The 26034-nt window shown below is 37.5% G+C and overlaps 1 protein-coding gene across 2 annotated transcripts; it reads left to right on the top strand.

The window, feature by feature from the left end:
* The first annotated feature begins 7682 nt into the window (after positions 1-7682).
* On the top strand, positions 7683-25631 carry pip5k1aa (phosphatidylinositol-4-phosphate 5-kinase, type I, alpha, a). 2 transcript variants are annotated; one of them, XM_079381512.1, is made up of 16 exons: positions 7683-8064; positions 8313-8416; positions 10080-10114; positions 12249-12338; positions 14367-14497; positions 15449-15566; positions 15887-16039; positions 16150-16449; positions 16781-16977; positions 19644-19727; positions 19819-19867; positions 19979-20063; positions 20147-20341; positions 22864-22996; positions 23177-23270; positions 23788-25631. In XM_079381512.1, the coding sequence occupies exons 2-16, from the start codon at positions 8374-8376 to the stop codon at positions 23788-23790; spliced, it is 1710 nt and encodes a 569-aa protein (XP_079237638.1). In that variant the 5' UTR covers positions 7683-8064; positions 8313-8373; the 3' UTR covers positions 23791-25631. The 2 variants fall into 2 exon arrangements, with proteins under 2 accessions (XP_079237638.1, XP_079237639.1); XM_079381513.1 differs by lacking the exon at positions 23177-23270 and having other exon boundaries at positions 23788-25625.
* Positions 25632-26034: the final 403 nt, after the last annotated feature.

A 26034-nucleotide genomic window follows, 5' to 3' on the forward strand; every position in this document is an offset into this window, starting at 1 on the left:
CTTGTCTATGAAACCGGGGGTAAGTGTCCTAAAATTGAGGCACAGACATTTCTTGTATTTTTACATTTCTGAACTGTCTCGTTTTCATTCTCAGTGGTGGGGAATTCCACCCCTTGAGCTCCACTGTCCTGCACGGTTTAGCTCCATCCCTAAACAATCATATAATGTAATTTATGTAACAACATATAATTTTTCTGTAATCCTGAATCACGATCAAGTCTCAGAAACATAGGAAGGAGATCGTTAAAAAAAATCCATGTGACATCAGTGGTTCAACCGTAATTTTATGAAGCTACGAGAATGCTTTTTGTGCGCAAAGAAAATAAAAATAACTTTATTCAACAATTCATCTCCTCTGCGTCACCCTATAGCGCCATTTTGGAGAGTATCCTGTACGTAAATGACGTATGCAACATATGTACGCAGATATGTTGTTTACATTCAAATCAAAGCATAAAACAACGTAAACACGTACGGTGCTGCTGACACAGGACAGCATACATTGTTTATGTAAGTGATACTCTCTAAAATGGCGCTATAGGGTGACGCAGAGGAGACAAATTGTTAAATAAAGTCGTTATTTATGTTTTATTTGCACACAAAAACTATTCTCGTAGCTTCATAAAATAACAGTTGAACCACTGATGTCACATGGATTATTTTAGCGATCTCCTTGCTATGTTTCTGAGCCTTGATCATGTTAGGATCCTTCCTCAATAGGAGAGTCAGAGAGCTCTTGGAATGCATCAGAAATATATTAATTTGTGCTCCGAAGATGAAGGAGGTCTTAAAGGTTTGGAACAACATGAGGGTGAGTAATTAATGACATAATTAAAATTTTTGGGTGAACTATCCCTTTAATGCAGCGCTGTGCAGACTGATCAGTGTATGAAAGGTCAGCGGGGAAGTCGTGGCCTAATGGTTAGAGAGTCGAACTCGTAATCCAAAGGTTGCGGGTTCGAGTCTCGGGCCGGCAGGGGAGTGAATGTCCAGCGCTCTCTCCACCCTCAATACCACGACTGCGGTGCCCTTGAGCAAGGCACCGAACCCCCAACTGCTCCCCGGGCGCCGCAGCATAAATGGCTGCCCACTGCTCCGGGGGTGTGTGTGTGTTCACTGCTGTGTGTGTGCACGTTGGATGGGTTAAATGCAGAGCATGAATTCCGAGTATGGGTCACCATACTTGGCAGTATGTCACTTCACTTCATGACATCAAAGTACCGCGAGAACAAAAAGAGAGTAGACCGCTTCTTATGCTTTCGAATCACTCTCGCGATACTTTGATGAGTCTGACAGACGTCGTTCGGTGTGCACAGCGCCTCAAGTCGAGTACACCTGATAGCTTTAGGTCAAACTGACAAAACGAGCACAGAAAATTGGAAGTCATGTGATCGCCATACTCCGAACAACCTCAACTATGACAATGAAAGCAGTATTGGATGAAAATTTTTTCCTCGCGCCTCCTACAAGAGACTAATGAAAGAATACTTATCCTGTGGTGCAGGTTGCCTGTTAAATGTATCTCTTTTCTTTTTTTTACAGTCTGTATCAGTCGAGAGCCCCCTGTAGTGTAGAAAGCCAGTTTTGTCCATGTTCAACGAGTCCTCGCTGCAGCCTGTAGCAAGAAGACACACTGGATCAGATCCAATACGTAGTGGATGTTTTACGCGCATGCGCTGTATAGGTCTCGAATAAATTCATATTTTTATTTACATTTAATCATTTTGCAGATGCTTTTATCGAAAGCGACTTAGTCTAAGTGAAGTCTAACGCAGTACATGCAGCAATTAATGTTTTTTTTATCTACATTACAATACGCGATTACCTATATTACATTACAATGTTAAAACTTTAATGTCTAAATTCATCCACGATGCTTTTGTCTTTACTGGCGACCTTTTTTTTCATTTCATGTTATCGCCAGGATGCCCAAATCTGTGCTGCATCCATTATTATAAGGAGACAATATTATAAGGAGACAATAAGCACTGTAACATGATACGAAGAGTTTATATTGGAAAAACAGATACCTCCGTTTTTTTAAATCTTCAAAAATCATGTTTTTTATTATGTTATGTTTTTATTGTGTTAATTAGCTGTTTTTAGTTATTTTTAACCTAGTCAAAATAACCCAACTGCAGTTTGATTGAGATTAACTGGAATGCACAGTGAAGAAACATGATTTATGAGAATTGTTAGTTATCTGTTTTTGCAAATGAACTCTTCATATGCAGATGTTGCACTGTAAAAATAGCTAATTATAAAGACTCTATAAATTACATCACTCTGACAGAGTTAGCTAAATGTCTTTTTGATTGTATCCATCATGTTTATTTAAATTTCATAGGGGATATTAAATGAATGCCGATCCATTTTGTTTATATAGCTATTACAAATATTTTCAATAGGCTAATAATAATTTTTTAAAAACCATTAAATTTCTAATAAGACTTCTGTTAACAAATTAGCTCAAAGTGAGATGAACATAATTAATCGCAACGGGTTGTTATCAATTATATATTCATCTTCAGGAATTAACTGTAGCATTAATAGTACAATAAAATGATTTGTTCGTCCGCAGTACGGACAGTTTTAATCGTCTATTGACTCTAAGGAAAATTATTTCTCTGGCCACGGAAAATTCATTTCCTCACTAATGCATCGCTCATAGAGCATGTAACGAAACGGGAACGTTAAAGTGACCTTCTGTGAGCCGCAGACACAGACAACCAAGCGTGAATACATATGAATGTTTATTAAACTACACTACAGGGGAACATGTAACATTGAACTAAACACAAACATACACACATTAAACATAGATGCCAACGGAAGGAATGCATGGGGAGAGAGAGACAGAGAGAGAGAGAGAGAGCTCGCGTGCAAGAGAGTTTCAGAATTAGAGACATGCATCCAAACTTTAGTTGAGGATAGTAAGAATGTGAGGGCTGTAGATACTGCTTTGGATGCGACTAGCTCAGGGAGTCCTGTACATTGTTCGGTTCTGGTAGAGCCCGTGCAGCAGGACAACTGGGTGACTGTGATGCGGCCTAGTCGCGGGTCAAAACACCGCTCTTCCGTTCCGATCAAAACATCAAACAGGTTCTCCCCACTCAGTGAGGCACCCACTGAGAAACCTGATGAAAGTGCTCTGGTTATTGGCGATTCTACGGAACGTGAAAATAGAGACGCCAGCCACCACAGTCCATTGTTTACCGGGAGCCAGAGCGCCTGACATCTTGGCAAATTTAAAAGTGCTGGCTAATGCTAAACGTAAATTCAGTAAGATTGTTATCCACATCGGCGCTAATGATGTTCGACTTCGCCAGTCGGAGATCACAAAAAATAATGTTAAAGAGGTGTGTGAACTTGCAAGTACAATGTCAGACACCGTAATATGCTCTGGTCCGCTTCCTGCTTACCGTGGCGATGAGATTCATAGCAGACTGTCGTCACTCAATGGCTGGATGTCTAAGTGGTGCCCGCAGAATAGCATAGACTTTATAGACAATTGGACAAGTTTTTGGGTCAGACCTGACCTGTTGAAAAGAGATGGTGTTCATCCCTCCTGGGGTGGTGCCGCTCTTCTCTCTAGAAATATGGCACATAGTCTTAGAGTTCGTACTTGACTAACTGGGGCCCAGGTCAGGAAGCAGACAGACTGGCTAAACCGACCGTCTGCTAGCCGCCTTACATCCCAGAAGTCAGTTAATTCTCAGCACTAGAGACTCCTTCACCCAGATATCACACTATAGAGACTGTGTCTGTTCCCCGAACTAGAAAATACAGAAAACATTCAAACCAAATTAAGAGTAACAATTTAATTGATGTTCAACAAATAAAAAATGTTTACAATACAGAGAAACAATTGATAAAGCTTGGCTTACTGAATATCAGGTCCCTTTCTACAAAAGCACTTTTTGTAAATGATTTGATCAATGATAATAATCTAGATTTGCTCTGTTTGTCAGAAACATGGCTAAAACCAGCTGAATACATTACTTTAAATGAGTCCACCCCCCAAGATTACTGCTATAAAAATGAGCCACATCGGAAAGGTAAAGGGGGAGGTGTTGCTACAATTTATAGCAATATTCTCAGTATTTCTTGGAGGGCAGGCTTTAAGTATAACTCGATTGAAGTTATGGTGCTGCATATAACATTATCTAGAGAAACACGTGTTAGTGATAAATCCCCTGTGATGTTTGTACTGGCTACTGTATACAGGCCACCAGGGCACCATACAGACTTTATTAAAGAATTTGCTGATTTTCTATCTGAGTTAGTACTGGCTGCAGATAAAGTCTTAATTGTTGGCGATTTTAATATCCATGTCGATAATGAAAAAGATGCATTAGGATCAGCATTCATAGACATTCTGAACACTATCGGGGTTTAGACAACACGTTTCAGGACCTATACTCATTGTCAAAATCATACTCTAGATTTAATACTGTCACATGGAATTGATGTTAGTGGTGTTGAAATTCTGCAGCAAAGCAATGATATCTCAGATCATTATCTAGTCTTGTGTAAACTCCATATAGCTAAAACTGTAAATTCTACACCTTGTTACAAGTATGGTAGAACCATCACCTCCACCACAAAAGACTGCTTTGTAAGTAATCTTCCTGATTTATCTCAATTCTTCAGCATATCCAACAGCGCAGAAAAACTTGATGATGTAACAGAAACTATGGACTCTCTCTTTTCTAGTACTTTAGATACAGTTGCACCTTTACGCTTAAGGAAGATCAAAGAAAACAGTCCGACTCCATGGTATAATGAGCACACTCGCACCTTAAAGAGAGCAGCCCGGAAAATGGAGCGCAGATGGAGGAAAACAAAACTAGAGGTATTTCGTTTAGCCTGGCGGGAAAATACCCTATCCTACAGAAAAGCATTAAAAACTGCTAGATCTGATTACTTTCCGTCTCTTCTAGAAGAAAACAAACATAACCCCCGGTATTTATTCAATACAGTCACTAAATTAACGAAAAATAAAGCATCAACAGGTGTTGGCATTTCCAAAAAGCACAGCAGTAATCACTTTATCAACTGCTTTACTTCCGAGATCGATTCTATCAGAGATAAAATTGTAACCAAAAATCTTAGAGCTGCGTTCGACACTATCGACCACAACATTCTTTTAAATAGACTAGAACACTTTGTTGGCATTAGTGGAAGTGCATTAGCATGGTTAAAATCGTACTTATCTGAACGCCATCAGTTCGTAGCAGTGAATGAAGAGGTATCATATTGATCACAAGTGCAGTACGGAGTACCTCAAGGCTCAGTACTAGGGCCGTTACTTTTCACGCTTTACATGTTACCCTTGGGAAATATTATCAGGAGACATGGTGTTAGTTTTCACTGTTATGCTGATGATACTCAGCTCTATATTTCTTTGCGGCCCAGTGAAACACACCAAATTGAGAAACTAACGGAATGCATAGTCGATATAAAAACTGGATGATGAGTAACTTCTTAATGCTAAATTCTGAAAAAACAGAGGTGTTAATTATCAGACTTAAAAACCCCACATGTAATAACCTACTGTAATAACACTATCTAACACTTGACAGCTGCTCTGTCAATTCTTCTTCATCAGTTAGGAACCTGGGTGTGCTGTTTGATAGCAATCTTTCATTTGAAAGCCATGTTTCTAGCATCTGTAAAACTGCGTTTTTCCATCTCAAAAACATATCTAAATTGCGACCTATGCTCTCAACGTCAAATGCAGAAATACTAATTCATGCGTTTATTACCTCAAGGTTAGACTATTGTAATGCTTTATTGGGTGGTTGTTCTGCACGCTTAATCAACAAATTCCAGTTGGTCCAAAATGCAGCAGCTAGAGTCCTTACTAGAACCAGGAAGTACGACCATATTAGCCCGGTTCTGTCAACACTGCATTGGCTCCCCATCAAACATCGTATAGATTTTAAAATCTTGTTAATTACTTATAAAGCCCTGAATGGCTTAGCGCCTCAGTACTTGAGTGAGCTCTTATCACATTATAGTCCTCCACGTCCGCTGTGTTCTCAAAACTCTGGCCATTTGATAATACCTAGAATATCAAAATCGACTGCGGGCGGCAGATCCTTTTCCTATTTAGCACCCAAACTATGGAACAATCTACCTAACACTGTTCGGGAGGCAGACACACTCTGTCAGTTTAAATCTAGATTAAAGACACATTTCTTTAACCTGACTTACACAAAACACACTAATACACTTCTATTATTCAAATCCGTTAAAGGATTGTTAGGCTGCATTAATTAGATCAACTGGAACCGGGAACACTCCCCATAACACATGATGTACTCGTTACATCATAAGAAGAATGGCATCTATGCTAATATTTGTCTGTTTCTATACTGTTTCTCAGTCCGTGTCCGGATCAGATGGTGGATCGGCGCCAGGAGATGATGTGGCCCTGATCGTCGGCAGAGGCCGGACACCTGGATGAGCCCCGGGGACATATCCCCAGTCACCGTAGCCACCCGATCCGGTCCGTATCCAGCCCAGATGGTCACTGCAGTCACCAGATCCAGTCCGTATCCAGATCAGATGGTGGATTAGCACCCAGAGATGACCTCTATAGCCCTGAACGTCAGCGGAGACCAGGACACCGAGATGAGCGCCAGAGACAGATCCCCAGTGAGGACCCCACCACTTAGACAGCCATCGGGAAAGACCACTGGAACCAGTTGAGCCCTTACAATCTGACTTTGCTGCAGTTGGAATTGAACTGCTGGTTCGTTTGGCCAGAGGAAAACTGGCCCCCGACTGAGCCTGGTTTCTCCCAAGGTTTTTTTCTCCATTCTGTCACCGATGGAGTTTTGGTTCTTTGCCAATGTCGCCTCTGGCTTGCTTAGTTGGGAACACTTCATTTCCAATGATATCGTCGACCTGATTGCAAAGACACTATTTAAACTGAACTGAGCTGGAAGATGACATCACTGAATTCAATAATGAAATGTCTTTAACTGAAAATCTTTTTTTTTTATCTTTTAATTTTACATTATTGACACACTATTTTCCTTCTTTGATATTGTGCAGTTGCTTTGACACAATTTACATTGTTAAAAGCGCTATATAAATAAAGGTGACTTGACTTGACTAGTGCTCACTTCATATCAAAAATTAAAAGTAGTCTACTATGTACGTGTGGCTACGTATGCCTGTTCTAACCGTGTTATGTAAATGACATGTCCGAGTATTTTTTATTTATTTATTTCTTTGACCTCATCACGCACTGACGTGTATATGGAATGTATTAGTGCAACAGGGTTTTCTAGGGAAATAAACCCATCAAGTCAAGGAAATCAGTCTACAGTGCATACGTCTCCAATGATAAATAAATACCCTGCCATGCAGGTGCAATTTGCAGTATGGATAGCCTTCCCGCTTGTTGGTCACAACCCAGGCTTGGTACATAGAGGTGTTTTTACCTTGGCGCTGGCTCGGTAAAACCTCCGCTTTTAACACACAAAAGTCATCGCCTATATCGCTATATAAAACCGCCTGGACATGCCCACAGACTACGTATAGGCGTCTTAGTTTTTCGGGTGTGTAAACAGTCGGCTTGTCCATCATATAGCAGTATATGGCGGGCCAGTGAATATATGGCCACTTGCTAACGTTGTATACTGATTCTGTTAGAAGACCTTGACACAATATGACATTTGTCTGACCCCATGCTGCGCGCGCACCCAACCCAGGCTTTCGATGTTTACAAACATTGAAGGGGTCCATTGGATCTGATTCAGTACGTCATCGTGCTACAGGCTGCAGCGAAGACCTCTTGAGTTCAACGGCCACCGCGCCCAGTGCGGCGCAACAACGTCACTTCCGCTTGTTTGGGAGGCTCGAGGAACGAGGACGCTTCCGTGCGGTTCAGCTGGTTATTTACTTCGGATGGACCCGGTAAAGTAATAAAAACAAGAATTCCGAGTACCTCAAAGATTCACACAAAGCATCGAGCAGTTCTGAACGTAAACAAACGTTTAACGGCCGTGTTTTTGATCCTCGAGTGAGAAACGAAGTGAATAAGTTGAGGTAAGTTAACTTATTGTTGGTCTTTAGCCATTAAACCATTAGCATGCAAGCAAACATTTTTTTTTTGATTGTTTAGCGATTGTTTTAAATAAGAAAGTAAAAGTACGACAGGTAGTGTGGAAGTAACTACCACGCTCCTCCAGTACATGTCAGTGTAGAATATTACCACATTAAGTTAAGTAACTTTTGTAATCTTACATCAATTAGTTTCTTATAACAGACTTTATTTGAATATGTTCATCTTCCAGGGCTGTGGGGCATAAACCACAAGTGAAAACAAGCAGGACCATATGAAACTTCCGCCAGAAAATGGCTACGCCGGCTGTAGTTTCCACGGATGCAGCGAGCTCCAGTAAGAGAGCTTTTTATTTCCTCTTGCTCTTTGACACATTAGTGTAAGGTAGATTAAGCAATTGTGCTCTGGCTTTAAAGAATGAATCTCATGCAAATCAGTCTTGTTTTAAAGTAAGAAATGAATAATTAAGTTTGTTGAGCCCATATGGAAGCAGTGACCACACAGAGCTATTTATTGTTGTTGTTATTATTACCTGGTGAAGATTTTGATGTGTGCTGGCAGGAACGTAGTTCAATAACTAACATTCTTCTTTTGCGCCCTTCAGTTTAGCACATATGATGATTTTGTAGTTGTTACATCTAAATATGCATGCATTTTGTAGATATTCAGTAGTTCCCAAAGCTTTTAGTGGCACTGCTAAAATATAAATGTGTATTAATTACAAGTGATGCTTGCTTTCTAACAAAATAAGATATGAAAATGCTCACTTTAATTATTATTTCATTAGTATGTGAACTTTTTCTTTAACTTTTCTTTCATGGGACAAAAAAGGGTAATTGAGACTTTTTATCCCTCAATTCAACAAAAAACTCACAGAGACATAAGCTAAGAATTGCAAGATATAAACTCAATTCTAAGAAAAGCAATATTTGTGAAAAATAATTTCACTTATCTTATTTTTTTGATTTCATGGCAAAATGGCCTTCCATATATTAGTGAGATTAAAGTTAGAAAGTTTCCTATGATTATTATTATTGTTGTGTCACTCTTCAGATGTTTTTATTTTGGAGGTTATTCCAGCAGAGAGGTACATGCATGTGTGTAAGCACATGTGTGCCCATGTTTGTTTATGAACTCAATTTGAATATCAGTGTTGTAGACTGTCTGTAGTGTTGTAGACTGTCCTGTGACTGCCTGGGTTGTGCTCGTCTTTCTTATTTTGAGCGTAGTGGCACCACGCACTCAGCTGTGTGATTGGGTTACAGTGTTTTCTTGGAAGAACAAAGGAATTGAAACCCAGGTGTCTGTGCATGCTTACACACATAGTTGTGGTTAACGACACATCTCAACTCAGTGTGAATAGCATTCTTTTGCATTAGCATTTGCATTTATTTTGCATTTTATTTGTAGTGTAGTTTTTCGGAAAAAAAAAAAAAAAAACACCCTCAGGCCATTTTAGTAGATGAGTTTGGCTCTTCAACAGAACAGTTCTCGAGAAATTTAGCATTACATCAGTTGCTCACCAACGGATCCTCTCTAGTGAATGGGTGCCGTGAGTATGAGAGTTCAAACAGCTGATAAATCCCATCACAATAATCCACAACATGACTCCCCATCAAGTAATGTCTTGAGAAATGAAAAGCTGCCTGCTTGTTATAAATAAATCTACGAAGACATGTTTAACTTGGATTTTGATGTGAGAAGTCTTTTTCTCTAAAGGAAGTGTTACTATATTATATTATGCAAATGCATGATGGACTGGAGTGGTGGGGATTATTGTGATCTTTTTGTACTTCTTAGACATCCAATAGGATATGTCTAAGAAGTACAGTCTAATGCTTCACATACTTGACGTATGCACTGCATTCTTGATTTTTTTTAATGGCAAGAATCAAATCATCACAAATCAATCACAGGGCACCATATAATGCCTATTTCCACTATTAATTTGCATCATACATTTTTTATTTTTTTATTTCTTTTTTTTGGTACTCCATAGGTATTCCTGGAAATCGAAAGATGGCTTCCTCGGAGGTAATTATACGCTTCTCTATTGCTTTAATTATAGTTTCCCATTCACTTTTTTTTCTCATCCACATTCTGTGGTTATTGGCCAATTTATTTATGGCTCCATACTTACTTTTACTTTACTTTTAGTCATTTAGCAGACGCTTTTATCCAAAGACTTACAAATAAGAAAAAGTAACTAAAACTAAAAGTCAAAACTCTGTAAATACTATATACACACATTTAAGAAAATAAAGAAATTAAAATTGACAAATGCATACAACAACATTTCAATACTAAACATTTAAATGAAAAAATTAAGCTAAAAACAATTCAAAATATTAAAACAACAAAAGGTATGAGTATAATAATGCTTCTAGCATAACACTAAGCCAAACACCAAAAAACAACTACATGTGTATGTACAGCCACACACCTATACATATACATACATATAAAAATAAATTCAATATATATATTATTTCATATCCATATAGTATGAAGTACTAAAATAACTAAAATTAAATAAAACTAAAACTGAATAAACATCCTATACAGACATCAACACTGAGCCAAGCACTCATGTTTTAAAACAACAACAACAACTTACTTACACATAGTAAGAAATGGTTATAAAAACTGAAACCGAAGTGAAACAAGTTGTAGGAAAGAGGAAAAATAAAAAGCGATACTTATATCCTTTGCCGGTGTCCCAGCCCGGTGGAGTTGCACGGTAGAGTCGATGGTCTTCACACTAGGAGGGCTTTACACGACGGCTGCCGTGGTATAATAACCTTTTTTATACCTATCTAACAAATCACTATTTGAATTCAGCTGGACCCACTTTCCTGTTTATCACAAAAAATGGCCAAGCAAGTGCAGACACTGACAAGATACACGATACAGTATGAGACCAAACGCGATTTCAGCAACTCATACTGTACTCAACCATACTGTAACTGTTTTCCTAATCAGGGCTAGCAGACATCTAAATTTTGTCAACAATGTGATTTTTTTTTTTGGGACTCTATGCCGCCGCCTTTTATTTCTATTTATTTCTCATGAATCAGCACAGCTCTTGATGCGGGTCTTGATTTACATTCATTACAAGTGTTCACAATATATTCTGCATAACTTCTGCGCTACTTATGTTACTTTATTCTTGAGATTAATTCAATTTGTTTTTTGTTGTTGCGCTGAGAATAAACAGTGTTTTCTTTAAGTTTATTTGGAACTTGAATAAATCACAATTTTAAAGGGGGCATAACACATACAGTTTCACCCAATCTCATGTTAATCTTGAGTTTACCTATAGAGTAGTACTGCATCATAATACTGCATCTCCAAAGAGTCTTTTAGTTTTATCATATTTATAAAAGAAAGATACAGCTTTATGATTCTCTCTGAAAAAAGCCGAGCTCCTGGAGATGCGCCATGGGCAGAGCTAAAGATTGACGAGGACTTGCTCGCCGATTGCCAACTAAACACAGACATTTGATGCTGTTTCACTTCCCGTCTGCTGTTCTGAATCATGACCGGGATCAGCTGGGACCACTCCATCTTTCAGTATCTAAATATGTGCAAATCCAGCGTTGAACTGGACCTTGTTTATAAAACGTTCGTCAACAAACACACTTGCAAAACTTGCTGAGCAAGGTTATCTTTCACTTACAACCAAAAACACACTTCTTCCTGAGCATGCTCTTCCAAGAGAAATGCCTATATAAGGAGTTCCACCCTTCAGTACGTCATGAAGAGCCACGATCGGAAAAAAACTTTCCTAAACTTGTAAGAAACCCGGAAGTGTGTATTTGGCACAAAAATACTGTTATACGTCCAAATATTTTTTTTGAAACTTTGGACATGTTTAGCATGAGAATCCAACTCTTTAACAGTGCAAATAACTCAACATGCATGAAACAGCATTGGACCCCCCCCAAATACATTTTTAAAATACTAAGAATATAATATAGTTGTCTATCAGCCATGTACAGAAAAATCCCCTAGTGAAATCAGTGATGCTGAAATTTTTTATAGAATTGCATTGTTATATAATTTGTTCAAATTGATTTTAACATCCTAAATAACTGATTAATAACTGAAATATTCTGATGTTTTTGTCTTCTGTCTGATGTGTTTACTGAGCAATCATATCTTTCAGCTTCTCAGCATCTCTGGTGCATTGCAGACGAACAAAAAGACCATGGGCCACAGAGGAATTGACCCCACTGGGGAAACCACATATAAAAAGGTACGATTTTATAACCTCATTTTGAGTACTGTTACACATACACTGTAAATATTTAAAAATAGAAGTTTGTAAAAGATGGGATCAGATCCAACGTATCGGCTGTTCAACTTCCAATCTCTGTGTCATGACGCACATTCCTGAATCTGTCAGATCTTCCTGCAACACTTAGATTATTATTGTCTTCACTAGGGATGCACCGATACTGAGCTCCTGTACTCATACTTGTACTCGTTAAAATGCCCCGATACCAAACGCCGATACTACACAGCATGTGATAAGTGAAATACAGACAACAGAACAACAGACAGCAGAATGGAGTTATTAGAGATTAAGGATGTCTACGAAGTATATGCATGCAATGAAATTAATGTTAAACGTTCAGTATTGACGCCTGTATAGCTGATGTGCACGAGCTGATGGGCTAAGCAAAGCACGCTGAGTGGATTGAGCATGCGGTGGCGCAGATGCGTGAGCTCGTCGAGTGAATATCCCTTTCTCACAGACATCACTGGATAGTTTGTAGTTCGTCGGATATGTCAAAAACAAGCAAGTAAAACAATACAGGAGTTACTTAAGGGGAGGGAGGGAGGGAGGGAGCAAGAGAGAGCGTGCGTGCACTTCTGTTGTGTGATCTTTATTGATGTTCGCTCACTTGGCACACGCATCATCTGGCTTAAAACTAAATCGTAAATATAAGACAATTTATAGGGGTATTCACTATAAACCATCATTTATTTTCAACCTTAAGCATAAACGACATTCTGGCGAAAGTGAAACTAACAGCCTTTGCGCTATGTTCTGTACTTGTCCCTCTCATTCTGCACCAGTACAAATACGTGCGCACGTTGCGAGTGATTATGTATTATATGAGTGGCTTTGGAATATAAATTGCAGCACGTTTCAGATGAAAAAAAGCAACTTTTATTTCTGAAAATATCACAGTTAGGAGATTTATAACGAGTGGTTCCCTGCACTATTACAGCAAACGCGTAATTACAGTACTGAGCCGCTGCAATGGAGCAGCTCTAATGCTATTAAATTAAAGATGATGTACCATAGAGCAAAACAAATTAACAGTGAAAGTAACAAAAACTTGTAAAATACATTTTAATGGGATAATTGTGTGAAAATAACCGAAGATATTATACAGTCAAATCAAAATAAAGTAAACTGTGACACATTATAACCAAAAATTCTTCATACAGTGGACTACCAGTAAAATTTATACAAATTTTGGACAAAAAATTATTCAGACCGAGTCTGGGAAAAAAACTGAAGTTCAGGTTTGCATGAACCTGGTTTACAGCATGCCCAGGAGACTACAGGCTGTCATTAAGGCTAAGGGTGGCCCGACAGTATTAATAGTTGTGTAAATATTGTCATACTAACAGCTGTCTGAATAATTTTTGGTTGATTGTAATCCATTATGTACCTTTCTATCAAAGTTATCTGACATTATCAAGCTGAATTTGTTCAGACACAGTTTTACTCTGAGGTCTTGTCATATTTTATTACCATTTTCTAAACTATAGCGAATAAATGTGAGATAATGTGAGAAATTTTAAAGGTGTTTGAATAAATTTTGGTTTGACTGTATTTATTTGATAAATGAAGTTAACCAATTAACATACTCTTTTGGTTTCTGTACCCAATATTTTAAAAATGTACAAATGCAATGAAAATATCAGTATCGGTACTTCGTATCGGCAAGTACCAAAAATAAAAGTATCGGTATCGGACGAGTACTGGAAAAAGTGATATCCCTAGTCTTCACTGTTCTTTGTTTGGCACCTTGAAGATAAAGCCTAATAAATGACATGGGCAGGTACATACAGATAAGACCAGCAGGCCTTGATTTATTGCTACTCCCTTTCAGTTTTATTAAATCACATGTCTTTTGTAGGCCTTCAAACAAAATGAATGTATCGGCCTGGAGTAGTTCCAGAAGAACTGTCTTGTAATTTTCTGTATTACACACTAACACATTCTTATTCTGTTCATCATGTGCCCTCCATTGGAACTCTTCAGACCACGTCATCTGCTCTGAAAGGTGCCATTCAGCTGGGCATCACACACAGTGTTGGAAGCTTGAGCCAGAAGCCAGAAAGAGATGTGCTCATGCAGGACTTCGAAGTGGTAGAAAGCATCTTCTTTCCCAGGTATGTGTGTCTGCATAAAAGTAACCTTGAAGAACATTTAGGGATGCACAATATTATTGGACCAGTATTGGAATTTGCCGATAATGGCTTTAAATGTAAATATCGACCCAATATGAAAAACTATGCCGATATGTCTTGCCAATAAGAGGAATACAATAACTCTCATGTGCTCAGGGTGTGCTAGCGATTAGATCACGTCAGCAGTGTGGCTCATTCTTGAAGCAAAGTTTTTGCCTGAATAGTGATTAGATTCACTGTTTTGGATCGCTGCATTTAAACTGAGAATGCAGTACAGAATGACAGGTTAGGTGTGTGATAGAGTAAACGGTAATAGCATGTACAGCGACAGCCTCCCCCTGGTCCTAATGCCCGCTTAGTAAGGAGTTTTAATTCCGTAGGGGGCACTGTTGGCCTACTTCTAATAAAATGAAAGCAAAATACACAAATAATATTTCGACTGTTTCTGATTAACTAAAGCAGTAATTGATGCCATACAATCATGAGTATGTTTTGATTTAAAGGTCAGAAGCTATAGCTTACATGAAAAAATAAATCATAAACATGACACTTAAATTAAATAATTTTATATATACTGATTTATTCATTAATGTGTAATATGTAATAATTTTATATTTTAATGCAGGGAGTAATATATAGTTTATTTATAGTTGTTTTCAAATCTTCAATGTACTGTCATTATAAAAGAACTTCATTATTGTTTATTTAATTCTAACAAATAAGTTCTTGTTAAAAACTAACCAAAATTAATTTTATTTTTGCTTATTTCTGTACAGGAGAGACTTAGTGTTGTTTCCAAACAATAGGGAATATATCGGCATCAGCCAAAATGAGTTGAAAAATATCGTATATCGGCAAAATCGTGCATCCCTAATTTCATTAGTAGTCACATTGTGTACAGTGTAAATGTGCTTGTTTTTGTCTCTCTCTTAGTCAAGGCAGCAACTCAACTCCAGGTCATCACCATGGTGACTTCAAGTTTAAAACATACGCTCCCATTGCATTCCGCTACTTCAGAGAGATGTTTGGGATCCGACCTGATGACTACCTGGTAATCTTGTTTGTTCAGAAAACTTTAAATTAGTTTTTTTTTTTTTAGGTGTGGAGTTGTTTAGGGATATTATGAATATTCATTTTTGTAACTGGTCTGGAATATTTAATAAGCTAGAACTTGCTGTTGTGCAGAGTTAAACTAGTCAATGATTAATTATCACTACATTCTGACTACATTAATTATCACTACATTCTGAATCAAAATAATATCTAGAAAAGCCAAAAGCGCTTCTCAGTGACACTGCGTTTAGTTAAATGGACACCTGCAAGCCTCCAGTCTTATGTTAACTGCTGTGCATGGGTGCGTGTTTTCTGCAGTACTCTCTTTGTAATGAACCCCTTATTGAGCTGTCTAATCCTGGAGCGAGTGGGTCTCTCTTCTACGTATCTAGTGATGATGAGTTTATCATTAAGACTGTACAACACAAAGAGGCAGAATTCTTGCAAACACTCCTGCCAGGTTACTTCATGGTAAGTGTGTATTTCTATATTTGTAAAAAATCTCAACATTTCTTGTTTATTTTATCATTACCTATTAAGTGCAGTAGTTTCCACCACATAATTGACTTTTCATCTTCTAGAACCTGAACCAGAACATGCGTACGCTGCTTCCTAAGTTCTACGGCCACTACTGCGTTCAGGCCGAGGGGAAGAACATCCGAATTGTAGTAATGAACAACCTGCTGCCACGCGCTGTACCCATGCACCTTAAATTCGATCTGAAGGGCTCGACATACAAGCGACGTGCTTCACCGAAAGAGAAGGCCAAGGATTTGCCTACGTACAAAGACCTAGACTTCATGCAGGACATGCCTGAGGGCATATTGCTGGAGACTGACCACTACAATGCCCTATGCAGGACTATTCAGAGAGACTGTCGGGTAAGAGTGTTTGTCTGTGTGTGTTATAGACAGAAGCTGACATTTTGTAAGAGGAAAGAAACGTAAGCAACAATGTCCTTGATTTTTGCTTACAAATTTTGAATTGTCAAAGTAGTATGGGTTTAAGATAACTCTGTGCCTTTCACATGGTTCAAGATCCAGCTATAATTTGTGCTTGAGATGCTTGGTTGTAAATTTACATGTAATAAATGCATTGTGCTCATTCGTGGTAGCTTAATCCATTCTTTAAAAAAAAAAAATACAGTTGTGATTGAATCACTCTACAGTTTGCATCTGCTGTATGTGCATCTCTATATTCCTGTATATGTAGGTACTACAAAGTTTTAAAATCATGGACTACAGTCTGTTGATGGGTATCCACAACTTGGACCGGGCAGGTGAAGAGGCATCTACTGCAGTTCCCGATACCCAGAAAAAGGCACAAGGCCAGAAGCCCCTATACTGTACAGCCATTGAGTCTATTCAAGGGGAATCCAAAGGCAAGACTTCACCACAGCCCTATGAAAGGTTAGTGATCCACCTTTGGCTGACATCTTGAATCTTCAAAACACCTGCTAGGACATTCAAATATAGCACGAGGCTGTCTAAATGTGTATGGCTATAGAATCTGTTTTAGAGAGAGTTTTACAAAATCATTCAAAAGTTTGGGGTTGGTAAGAGTTTTTTTTTTTCCCTTGATGTTTTTTTTTTTTTTAAATATAATTTAATATATTTTCAAATGTAATTTATTCCTGTGCTGGCAAAGCTTAATTTTAGCAACCATTACTTCAGTCTTCAGTGTCACATGCTCCTTTTATTACCAGCGGTGCAGGCAATGATGTCACAGCCACGCGCACACTCAGTCACGTGTAAACACGTCGTTTCGCGTGAGAATGAATCTAATTTGAATTGTGTTCAGTGTAAACGGCATATAATGTATTTAGGCTACGTCGTGCCAGATGAGGCTTGCAAAGCCTGAGTGAGCGTGTGAGAGACGGCACACTCAAAGAAATTTATAGATGCATACTGCGGTAGAAGAAAAAGATACTTTCAATATATGATTTAGATAAGCAACATTATACGGCCATGATGTTTCCCCGAATATCAATATCAACACGATTGCAAAGTATTTAAACAAGAAGTTAAAATTAAGTGACTTAATTATTGAAACTATTGACTGTTTTTACTCAATTTCGCTGACGAAAATAGTTCCGATCAACACATAGCGGTGTTTCGTTACTGAATGAATCCACGTTTTTGAACGAATCGAGTGAGTCAATGATTCAGTGGCCCATTCATATGGACAGTCACTTGCCTCATTTCTGAATGAATCAGCCATTTGAATGAATCGGTTGAATGAATGAATAACAGACTCCCTCATTAAAACAGACATTTGCTGCCACCTACTGGTGGTTTAGTCATATTTAAAAGTATCATTGCATTTTTTTCAACATTTGCGTTTTTAAAAAAAGTAAACAATCTTATAATTATTTATGCATTTGAAATTTTGCAATGTAAATGTATTTATGGCACTTCAGATGCAGCTTCTGTTTCCTCAGCAGTGGAAAGATATAAAGTTTGTTAATACTAATTTCATTTGAATAGTAACAACTCTACAGTTTCTTATTATGCTAACTGAATTAATTGAAACAAAGTAAGAATTTGATGTGAAAGATTAGGGGGAAAAAATGTCCATTTATAAACCGTGGGAAATGACATTTGTTTTGTTACATACAGCAACTAATTTTACATTAGCCATTTCTTCCTCTTTCCAGTCACAGAGCACTTTTATTTTGAGAGTTGTTTAAGTGAGAGAAAATCTGTAACTTAGTCCAGATTGGGGGAATTGTAATGTTTAATAATTTCTTTTATGTAAATTGACATTTGCATTGATTTTTGTTTGTATATGCTTTCAGTTATAATTCTTAGAAAGAAAATCAGATCAGTATCGGCAGGTCACACTTCCAAAAAATCAGAAATCTGAATCGGCCAAGAAAATTGCAATCGATGCATCTCTACACAATTGGTCTTCCAGGCAAAAAGTGTAATTTTTTAAATATATTTGTTTTGGGCCATTATTATTTGGCACAGTCTCTGTCAAGCGAACTAAAATTTAACTCTTTTATTGCACATGCTGTGAGTTTAGCCCGCGTTAAGGGGAACGCAACAGCCACCAGTTAAGGTCATTGCACACTGAGTCCAAAATTTTTGCACATTAAAAAATAAATGCGACCTCACGTTATGTAAGTCACGTTTACACACTGCCTCCCAAATTTTCGTCCGTCATAAAAAAAATTCAGATCCGCGTTTTTCGCATCCTAAGTTCAGACAGTTCAGAGCCACCGTACAAGCGAACGCCAAAATCCAGAATGGCTATTTTCAAGTTCATCCACTATGTCTCGCAGAACAAAGCACTGTAAAGATCCTTGCACACTGAGGTCACAGAAATTAGTGGTGGTCTTTTTAATATATGTTTTTAATATGCATCAAACTGAGCCTCTAACCACCTGAAGTAAACTTTGAATCGCCCGTGATAATCCCGCTGCTCGTTAATAAGGAGGGGGCCTCTCTTTATCTCAGGATTGGATGGACCCAGTATTTTCTTTGTTTCCTTTTTTTAAGAAGCGAGAGGTCAACAAAATCATTCTCAATGCTTGAAGATTCCTTTCAGTAGGCTACTGTTTTGCGAATTTTTCCGCAATGGATTAATTAATACGCATCCACATTTCTTTGAAATATTCATTTTCATTTATTTTACAGTGCAGTATGGTTACAGTGCAGTACTGCTGTCATTAATGTTGTTATTATTATTCTATTCTAATTTGTTTGGCTTCCTAAAACACCAGTGTAAAATATAATTTAGACTGAGAATCTTTTGAAATCTCAAAGTGCATTAGATAGAATAATTTAACTTTAAAATGTCCAAAATTGTTTTTTTTTTTTTTTTTTTCCAATTCTTCATTTGACTTTTTTTTTTTTTTTTTTTTAAATATCGCAATATTGTATCTTGAGATTTTGATATCGTTACATCCCTACTAATGGGTTAATTAGCTATTAGGTGACTAGTCAATCAATGTGACATCCTTGGTTTAGAGCTGCAATTTTACGGTTATTATTATTATTGTTATTACTGTGAAATTATTACTTGTGCCTGCACATTTGTTAATGTGCGATTATTTGTTCTTTATTTGCAGCATGGGAGGAATTCCAGCATTTAATTCAAAAGGAGAAAAATTGCTTGTTTTCATCGGCATCATTGATATCCTTCAGTCTTATAGGTAAACTGTATTTTCATATCTTTGCATTTATAAATGCATTTATCTTTGCAAAATAAATTCCTATAATTTGCTAATAACTGTGTATGTTTAGGCTTGTGAAGAAGTTGGAGCACTCATGGAAAGCACTGCTGCATGATGGGGTGTGTCTCGTACTTTATATCAAACATTGCATGAAGACTAACTATACAAACGTATTTTGTGCATTTATTTTTTATTTTTTCTATCTCCGCCATTTGATGTTTCCTCTGCAGGACAGTGTATCTGTGCACCGGCCGAGTTTCTATGCAGATCGGTTCCAGAAGTTTATGTGCAGTACAGTCTTCAAAAAACCTACTTGTAAGTTTGATCATTACATTGAAACATCTGCAATGGATGCATTAAAGGCCTAATGCATTCAAAAAATTGTATTCTTCTTTTAGTGAAAACGTCTCCCTCAAAGAAAAGTCGAGGAGGAACCGTGTCTAGTGGGAAGAAGTCAAACATTTCAGTATCTGGACTATCACAACAACAGTCCCTTCCTGTTGCAGCAGAACAAACACAGCCACAACAGACTACAGCGCAGCTGTGCAGCCGTGGAGCTGTGTCCCTCAGCCTAGACACTCAAGGAGACAGCGGTATGAGAAGACATTGAGAGATAGGAGGGAAATGGGAAGGATAAGCAGGATAGCCTACCAAGATAGCAGTCAAATGAGCCTTTAAATGCTTGTGCTTTCCAATATCAATCTCTCGTGATAAGAATATCTTCTGAATGCCTTAAATGTAAATCATTGGCCATGTTTCTAGACTGGTTGAGATTGCTCAAGGAAATCTTCTTTGAGTTTCCTTATTGGTTCAGTGTTGAGACACTAAAATTCTAAACAGTTTTCTGAATAGATTAAAAATCAAACCGTAAAAATTGAAACACTGATAACTGGATCAAATGATTCAAGTGTATTTTGGCATCACAACATTATATTGTGCAGTATGAAAAATGTTTACTTATTTTAAGATTACATTTAACAGTGCTTTTAAATTTAGTTTTTAAAGTTAATTTAAAAAGGCGAAAGGTAATCTACATGTACAAATAGAGGAAACAAGCATGCAAAATTAAAGTCAGTATGAAAAAAAAAAAAACAATACATCTATGTATGCATATATTGTTGTTTTTTAGACTTTTTGAGTTTGTAATTTTTGATTGAAATATCATAAATAATCCACTTACACTCCATCCCTGCAAGCTCGTGACACGTCCACCTGCTTTCACTTTTGAATGCAGCAGCTATATTCCAAAATCCAGTCAACAACCTTTTAATAGGAAAAAAAGTCCCTACCTTGTTTTCTTTAGTCTGTTACCCTCAAGATATACACTCACTGGCCACTTTATTAGGTACACCTTGCTAGTACCGGGTTGGACCCCCTTTTGCCTTCAGAACTGCCTTAATTCTCTGTGGCATATATTCAACAAGGTGTTGGAAACATTCCTCAGAGATTATGGTCCATATTGCCATGATCGCATCACACAGTTGCTGCAGATTTGTCGGCTGCACATCCATGATGCAAATCTCCCGTTCCACCACATCCCAAAGGTGCTCTACTGGATTGAGATCTGGTGACTGTGGAGGCCATTTGAGTAAAGTTAACTCATTGTCATGTTCAAGAAACCAGTCTGAGATGATTTGAGCTTTGTGACATGGTGCATTATCCTGCTGGAAGTAACCATCAGAAGATGGGTACACTGTAGTCATGAAGGTATGGACATGGTCAGCAACAATACTCAGGTAGGCTGTGGCGTTTAAACGATACTCAATTGGTACCGAGGGGCCCAAAGTGTGCCAAGAAAATATCCCCCACACATTACACCACCACCACCAGTCTGAACCGTTGAGAAAAGGCAGGATGGATCCATGCTTTCATGTTCTTTACGCCAAATTCTGACCCTACCATCTGAATGTCGCAGCAGAAATCGAGACTTATCAGACCAGGCAACGTTTTTCCAATCTTCTATTGTCTAATTTTGGTGAGCCTGTGCGAATTGTAGCATCCATTTCCTGTTCTTAGCTGACAGGAGCGGCACCCGGTGTGGTCTTCTGCTGCTGTAGCCCATCTGCTTCAGGATTCGACATGTTGTTCGTTCAGAGATGGTATTCTGCATACCTTGGTTGTAACGAGTGGTTATTTTAGTTACTGTTGCCTTTCTGTCATCTTTATCCAGTCTGCCCATTTCATTTTCGTCCACACAACTGCCGCTCACTGGATATTTTCTCTTTTTCTGACCATTCTCTGTAAACCCTAGAGATGATCGTGCGTGTAAATCCCAGTAGATCAGCAGTTTTTGAAATACTCAGACCAGCCCGTCTGGCACCAACAACCATTCCACGTTCAAAGTCACTTAAATCCCTTTTCTTCCCCATTCTGGTACTCGGTTTGAACTTCAACCGAGTCGTCTTCACATCTAGATGCCTAAATGCATTGAGTTGCTGCCATGTGATTGGCTGATTGTGTTACCAAGAAATTGAACAGGTTTACCTAATAAAGTGGCCGGTGAGTGTACATCATAATACGGATGAAAATGTCCTTTCCATTTCATTACAAATTTGAATGGCAACTGATACTAATATATTAGAAGAACATATTAAATATTGTCCTAAATAATATGAAACTGATGTGCATCTCTAATTGTTATTTTCATGATTGCTAATGACCATTTCCTCTATGTAGAGTTTACTTTTTGCATTCAAGCTACTTTAGGGTCTCAACTCTTAGGCCAGGGTTGCTCAAATTGTCCTTGAGAGTATGGAATTGTTGTACATGCTATGCTTTGTTTGATTTCAACGCTAGCAAAGATTACATGAGAACTTTGTGTAGTTTAATAGTCAGATGGTATTGTGTGCTGATAGCAGAGCAACTGATGTAAATGTCTGCCCCCTGCAGCACATACATGGACAATGTTAGCATTGTTCTCATAATTCAGGAATCAATAAAGCTTTCAGTTCTCTGAGGTTTATGCATTTGAATCATCTGACATTTTAAAGCCTAAATGGAGTCATCAGCTAGTACTGAAAAGCAGTTTTGTAGTTCAGTCTTTCCTGTCATTTGCTAATTTCAAATCATTATTGACTAAGGAGCGCTTACTCTTTTCCTCTCGTTTTTTCCTCAGGTGTGCAGACTGCTCGTCCTGACCTGCTCCCACAGCAACTGAATGAAGATGAGATCACAAGTAGCTCAGCTGATACGACCCTGTCAGCAACCTCTCCTGTAAGCTTTCGACCCTCAAACACTCCAGCTCTGAGGTATGTGGTTTAACAAGATTTGGTTGAATTTGTTTAAAAAAAAAAAAATAGAAAAATAAAAAAAGTCAGCTACTACTAATAATACTATGTATCGATTCTACATGCTGATGCACTCTGCCTTTTCACACATAATAAGCATTAACTGACATTTCTATTGATTTAAGTTAATTTCATTCCCAGTTGTAGCAGTATAGCTGCCCAGTCATCAGGGGAAAGCTTGGATTTGGAAGCCATTTCACTCAGTGAGATTGTTCCTCAGACAAGCATGTCAGAAGTAAGAGACATTCTGTTCTGGGCCGCAATCTGTTTTAGTGTAGACTAAACAGTCACACTTGATATTTTGGGAGTGTTTTGAATGTTCTGCAGCAGTGGTTCTCAAACAGTTGGTTGCAATTGCGAAGTTATGATCTGACATATGAAACTTGTCATGTTAATCATTTTGCATATTGTACAAGCTATGCATGGTAATATTAATACAATTTAATGTTTGATTTTAAGATTCATTTTGCTACGGTATTGTGTCACCACTTGATATTTATTATAAAATCTGAAACCATTTGAGCAATGCTGCTCTATCATGCCAACAAATACGAAATGTGAAATGAAAGGTTCTCTTTGTCCTCACAAATCCTTGATTGCAATGAGATCTTTGTGTCATTTAATAGCCCTTGTGTGCCGATAACAGGAAATGAGAGCTGCCTTTTACAAAGCATGCATTGCTGGATTACCTGTTTTATTCATTCTACTTTATTCTGCAGAAGTTTAATTTATTCTTTCTCTTGCTGTTGCAGTGAAAGACTTTGGATAAACAGGACAAAACAAAGCCTTCAAGGACAATGATTTACTCTCTTTTAAGAACATCAGAAAAGAAAGAAAAAGAAAAACATAAAAGTAAGATGGACTTGCTGTAAACACCTATGGAAGTGGAAACCAGAGAATCTGGAGAACAAAAGAGAGTAGTGCACATGTTCATAAAACTGTAAAGACGTAAGGATAAAGATATTCTCCCCCTTTTTTATATATGTATTTTTTGGGATGTCAACAGTACAGCATCCAATACTGCTGCTATGAAATGGAACCAAAAGAAGATGCCACTGTTATAGATAACACTGTTCTCAAACAGTGCCATATTTACAGGAACTTCCAGAACCTGATAATATTCACAGCAGAAGTAAAGTGATGAACTTCATGTGACCTGCTCTTGGAGAGCAAACAGGTCTTTTGAGTACCTATGTGAGTTTTCTGGTGGACTTCATTTGACCATGCATCTTTTTTCTCTTAGTTTGCCAAGGAGACGAATCTACAGGAGTCATGTTATTTACTTTGCTAAGGGACGAAAGGAAATCTGGTTGATAGTGAGTTTTATTGCCTATTTTAAAAGACATTTTAGGAATATGGCTAGATTATCAAAAAAAAAGAAAAAAAAAAAGAAGAGTCGAGCCAGATCAGGTTGCCTGAACAATCACATAAGACACTTTTCAAATCTGTAAAATGTATTCGACTTGGTTTTATGAATTGATTCGATTGCAGTACTGTGATATTGTATTGGATATTTAAACGTGCCTTAATCATAAGAGTTATTTTGCCTTGTCATGAACAGGAAGCCTTTTACCATGCATGATGACTGTGACTTAACTGTGCAGAATTGCATGGTCTCCTCGAGTGTGGAGAGGGAAAAAAATCAGTCCGTTGATGTGACTATTATATACTTATTTTAAAAAAATATTTGGAGCTTACCAAGAAAAGGTTTTTTTTTTTTTTTTTTTTTTAGTTCTTTGTTTTATTTGCTTTACATTGTTTGTGAGAGAGAGAGAGAAACAAAAGCAAAAACAGGGTAAAAAGATACCACATATTAAAGACCAAATTCAGTATTTCGGCATGCGGGACTAATTTTTAGTTTTTTCTTTGTTTAGCATTGAATTTAAAATGGTGTTTTTTTTTTTTAGGGCACAATAATACTTCATACCTGACAGACTAGCTACTGTAAAATATAGCATCTGTACTGTCTTCAGTATCTTTTTATGTTTACATAAACTGGGTAGAATAGGAACTTGAAGAGAGATGAAATCAAATTAAACTAAATTCTAAACCAAAACATTATTCATTTATTATTTTTTAAGTTCATGCTAATCAGTAAGTCTGAATGCAGAGACATTGGTAATGAAGATGCAAATATATATTTTTAATTCAAATAGAGTTAAGTAAGGGAACATTGTTGGATTTTTTTTTTCCTGTGACAATTTTTTATAAACAAAAGAAACATTCCTGTACAAAGTTATATTTATTTGGATGTTTGCATGTAATTTATTTCTTTATCTCTACTTCTAAGGTGTCGGATACTCGATGGCTGTGTAAATTTGTTTGTGGAGCTGAATGCGTTTTTTTTTTAATTTTTTCTGTACAATCACGATCTGGGATTCTTGTGCAATTGCTGTTTATTAGGAAAATGATGCCTTCATTCTTATTGTCTTATCAAACTGAGAATAGTCTTTAGTAGCTTTAAATTAAAATATTCCTCACTCTTGCAATGATATATTCATGTATTACTGCTCCCTTTCAAAGGATATTAATACTTGGAGTAGAAAATTAAGCAACATTTTGTGCTGTATGCAACTGAATGAAATAAACAACACTGAAAAAAGTAATGGAGTGTCTATTTACATTAAGTGCAAATAGCCCGCCTTGATCCGCCCACCAGCGTGTGATTGGACAACACTACAGAAGACAATCGTCTAAAACAACAGCCCCAGTGGCACAAACCAACCCGAGTTCGAATCCGCCTATACACAGTGCAAGTAGCCACTGCCAAAAGCCTTGTGTTATTCTTTACCAACAGATGCAATGTTAAAGGCAAAGTGTGTTGTTTTACATCTGAACTTAAAATTTTCAAACCTGTATGGTGTTATTTTTTCTGTGAAAAACAAATGAGATGATTGTCAAAAGTAATATTCACATTGATTTATGTGTAGAATAACGATAAATGTGAATAGGTTTTGCTTTTTCCCTAAAATATCCAGTTGTGTTTCGCGTAAAGTTTG

This window comes from Barbus barbus (genome assembly GCF_936440315.1).
Source record: "Barbus barbus genome assembly, chromosome: 27".
NCBI lineage: Eukaryota > Metazoa > Chordata > Actinopteri > Cypriniformes > Cyprinidae > Barbus > Barbus barbus.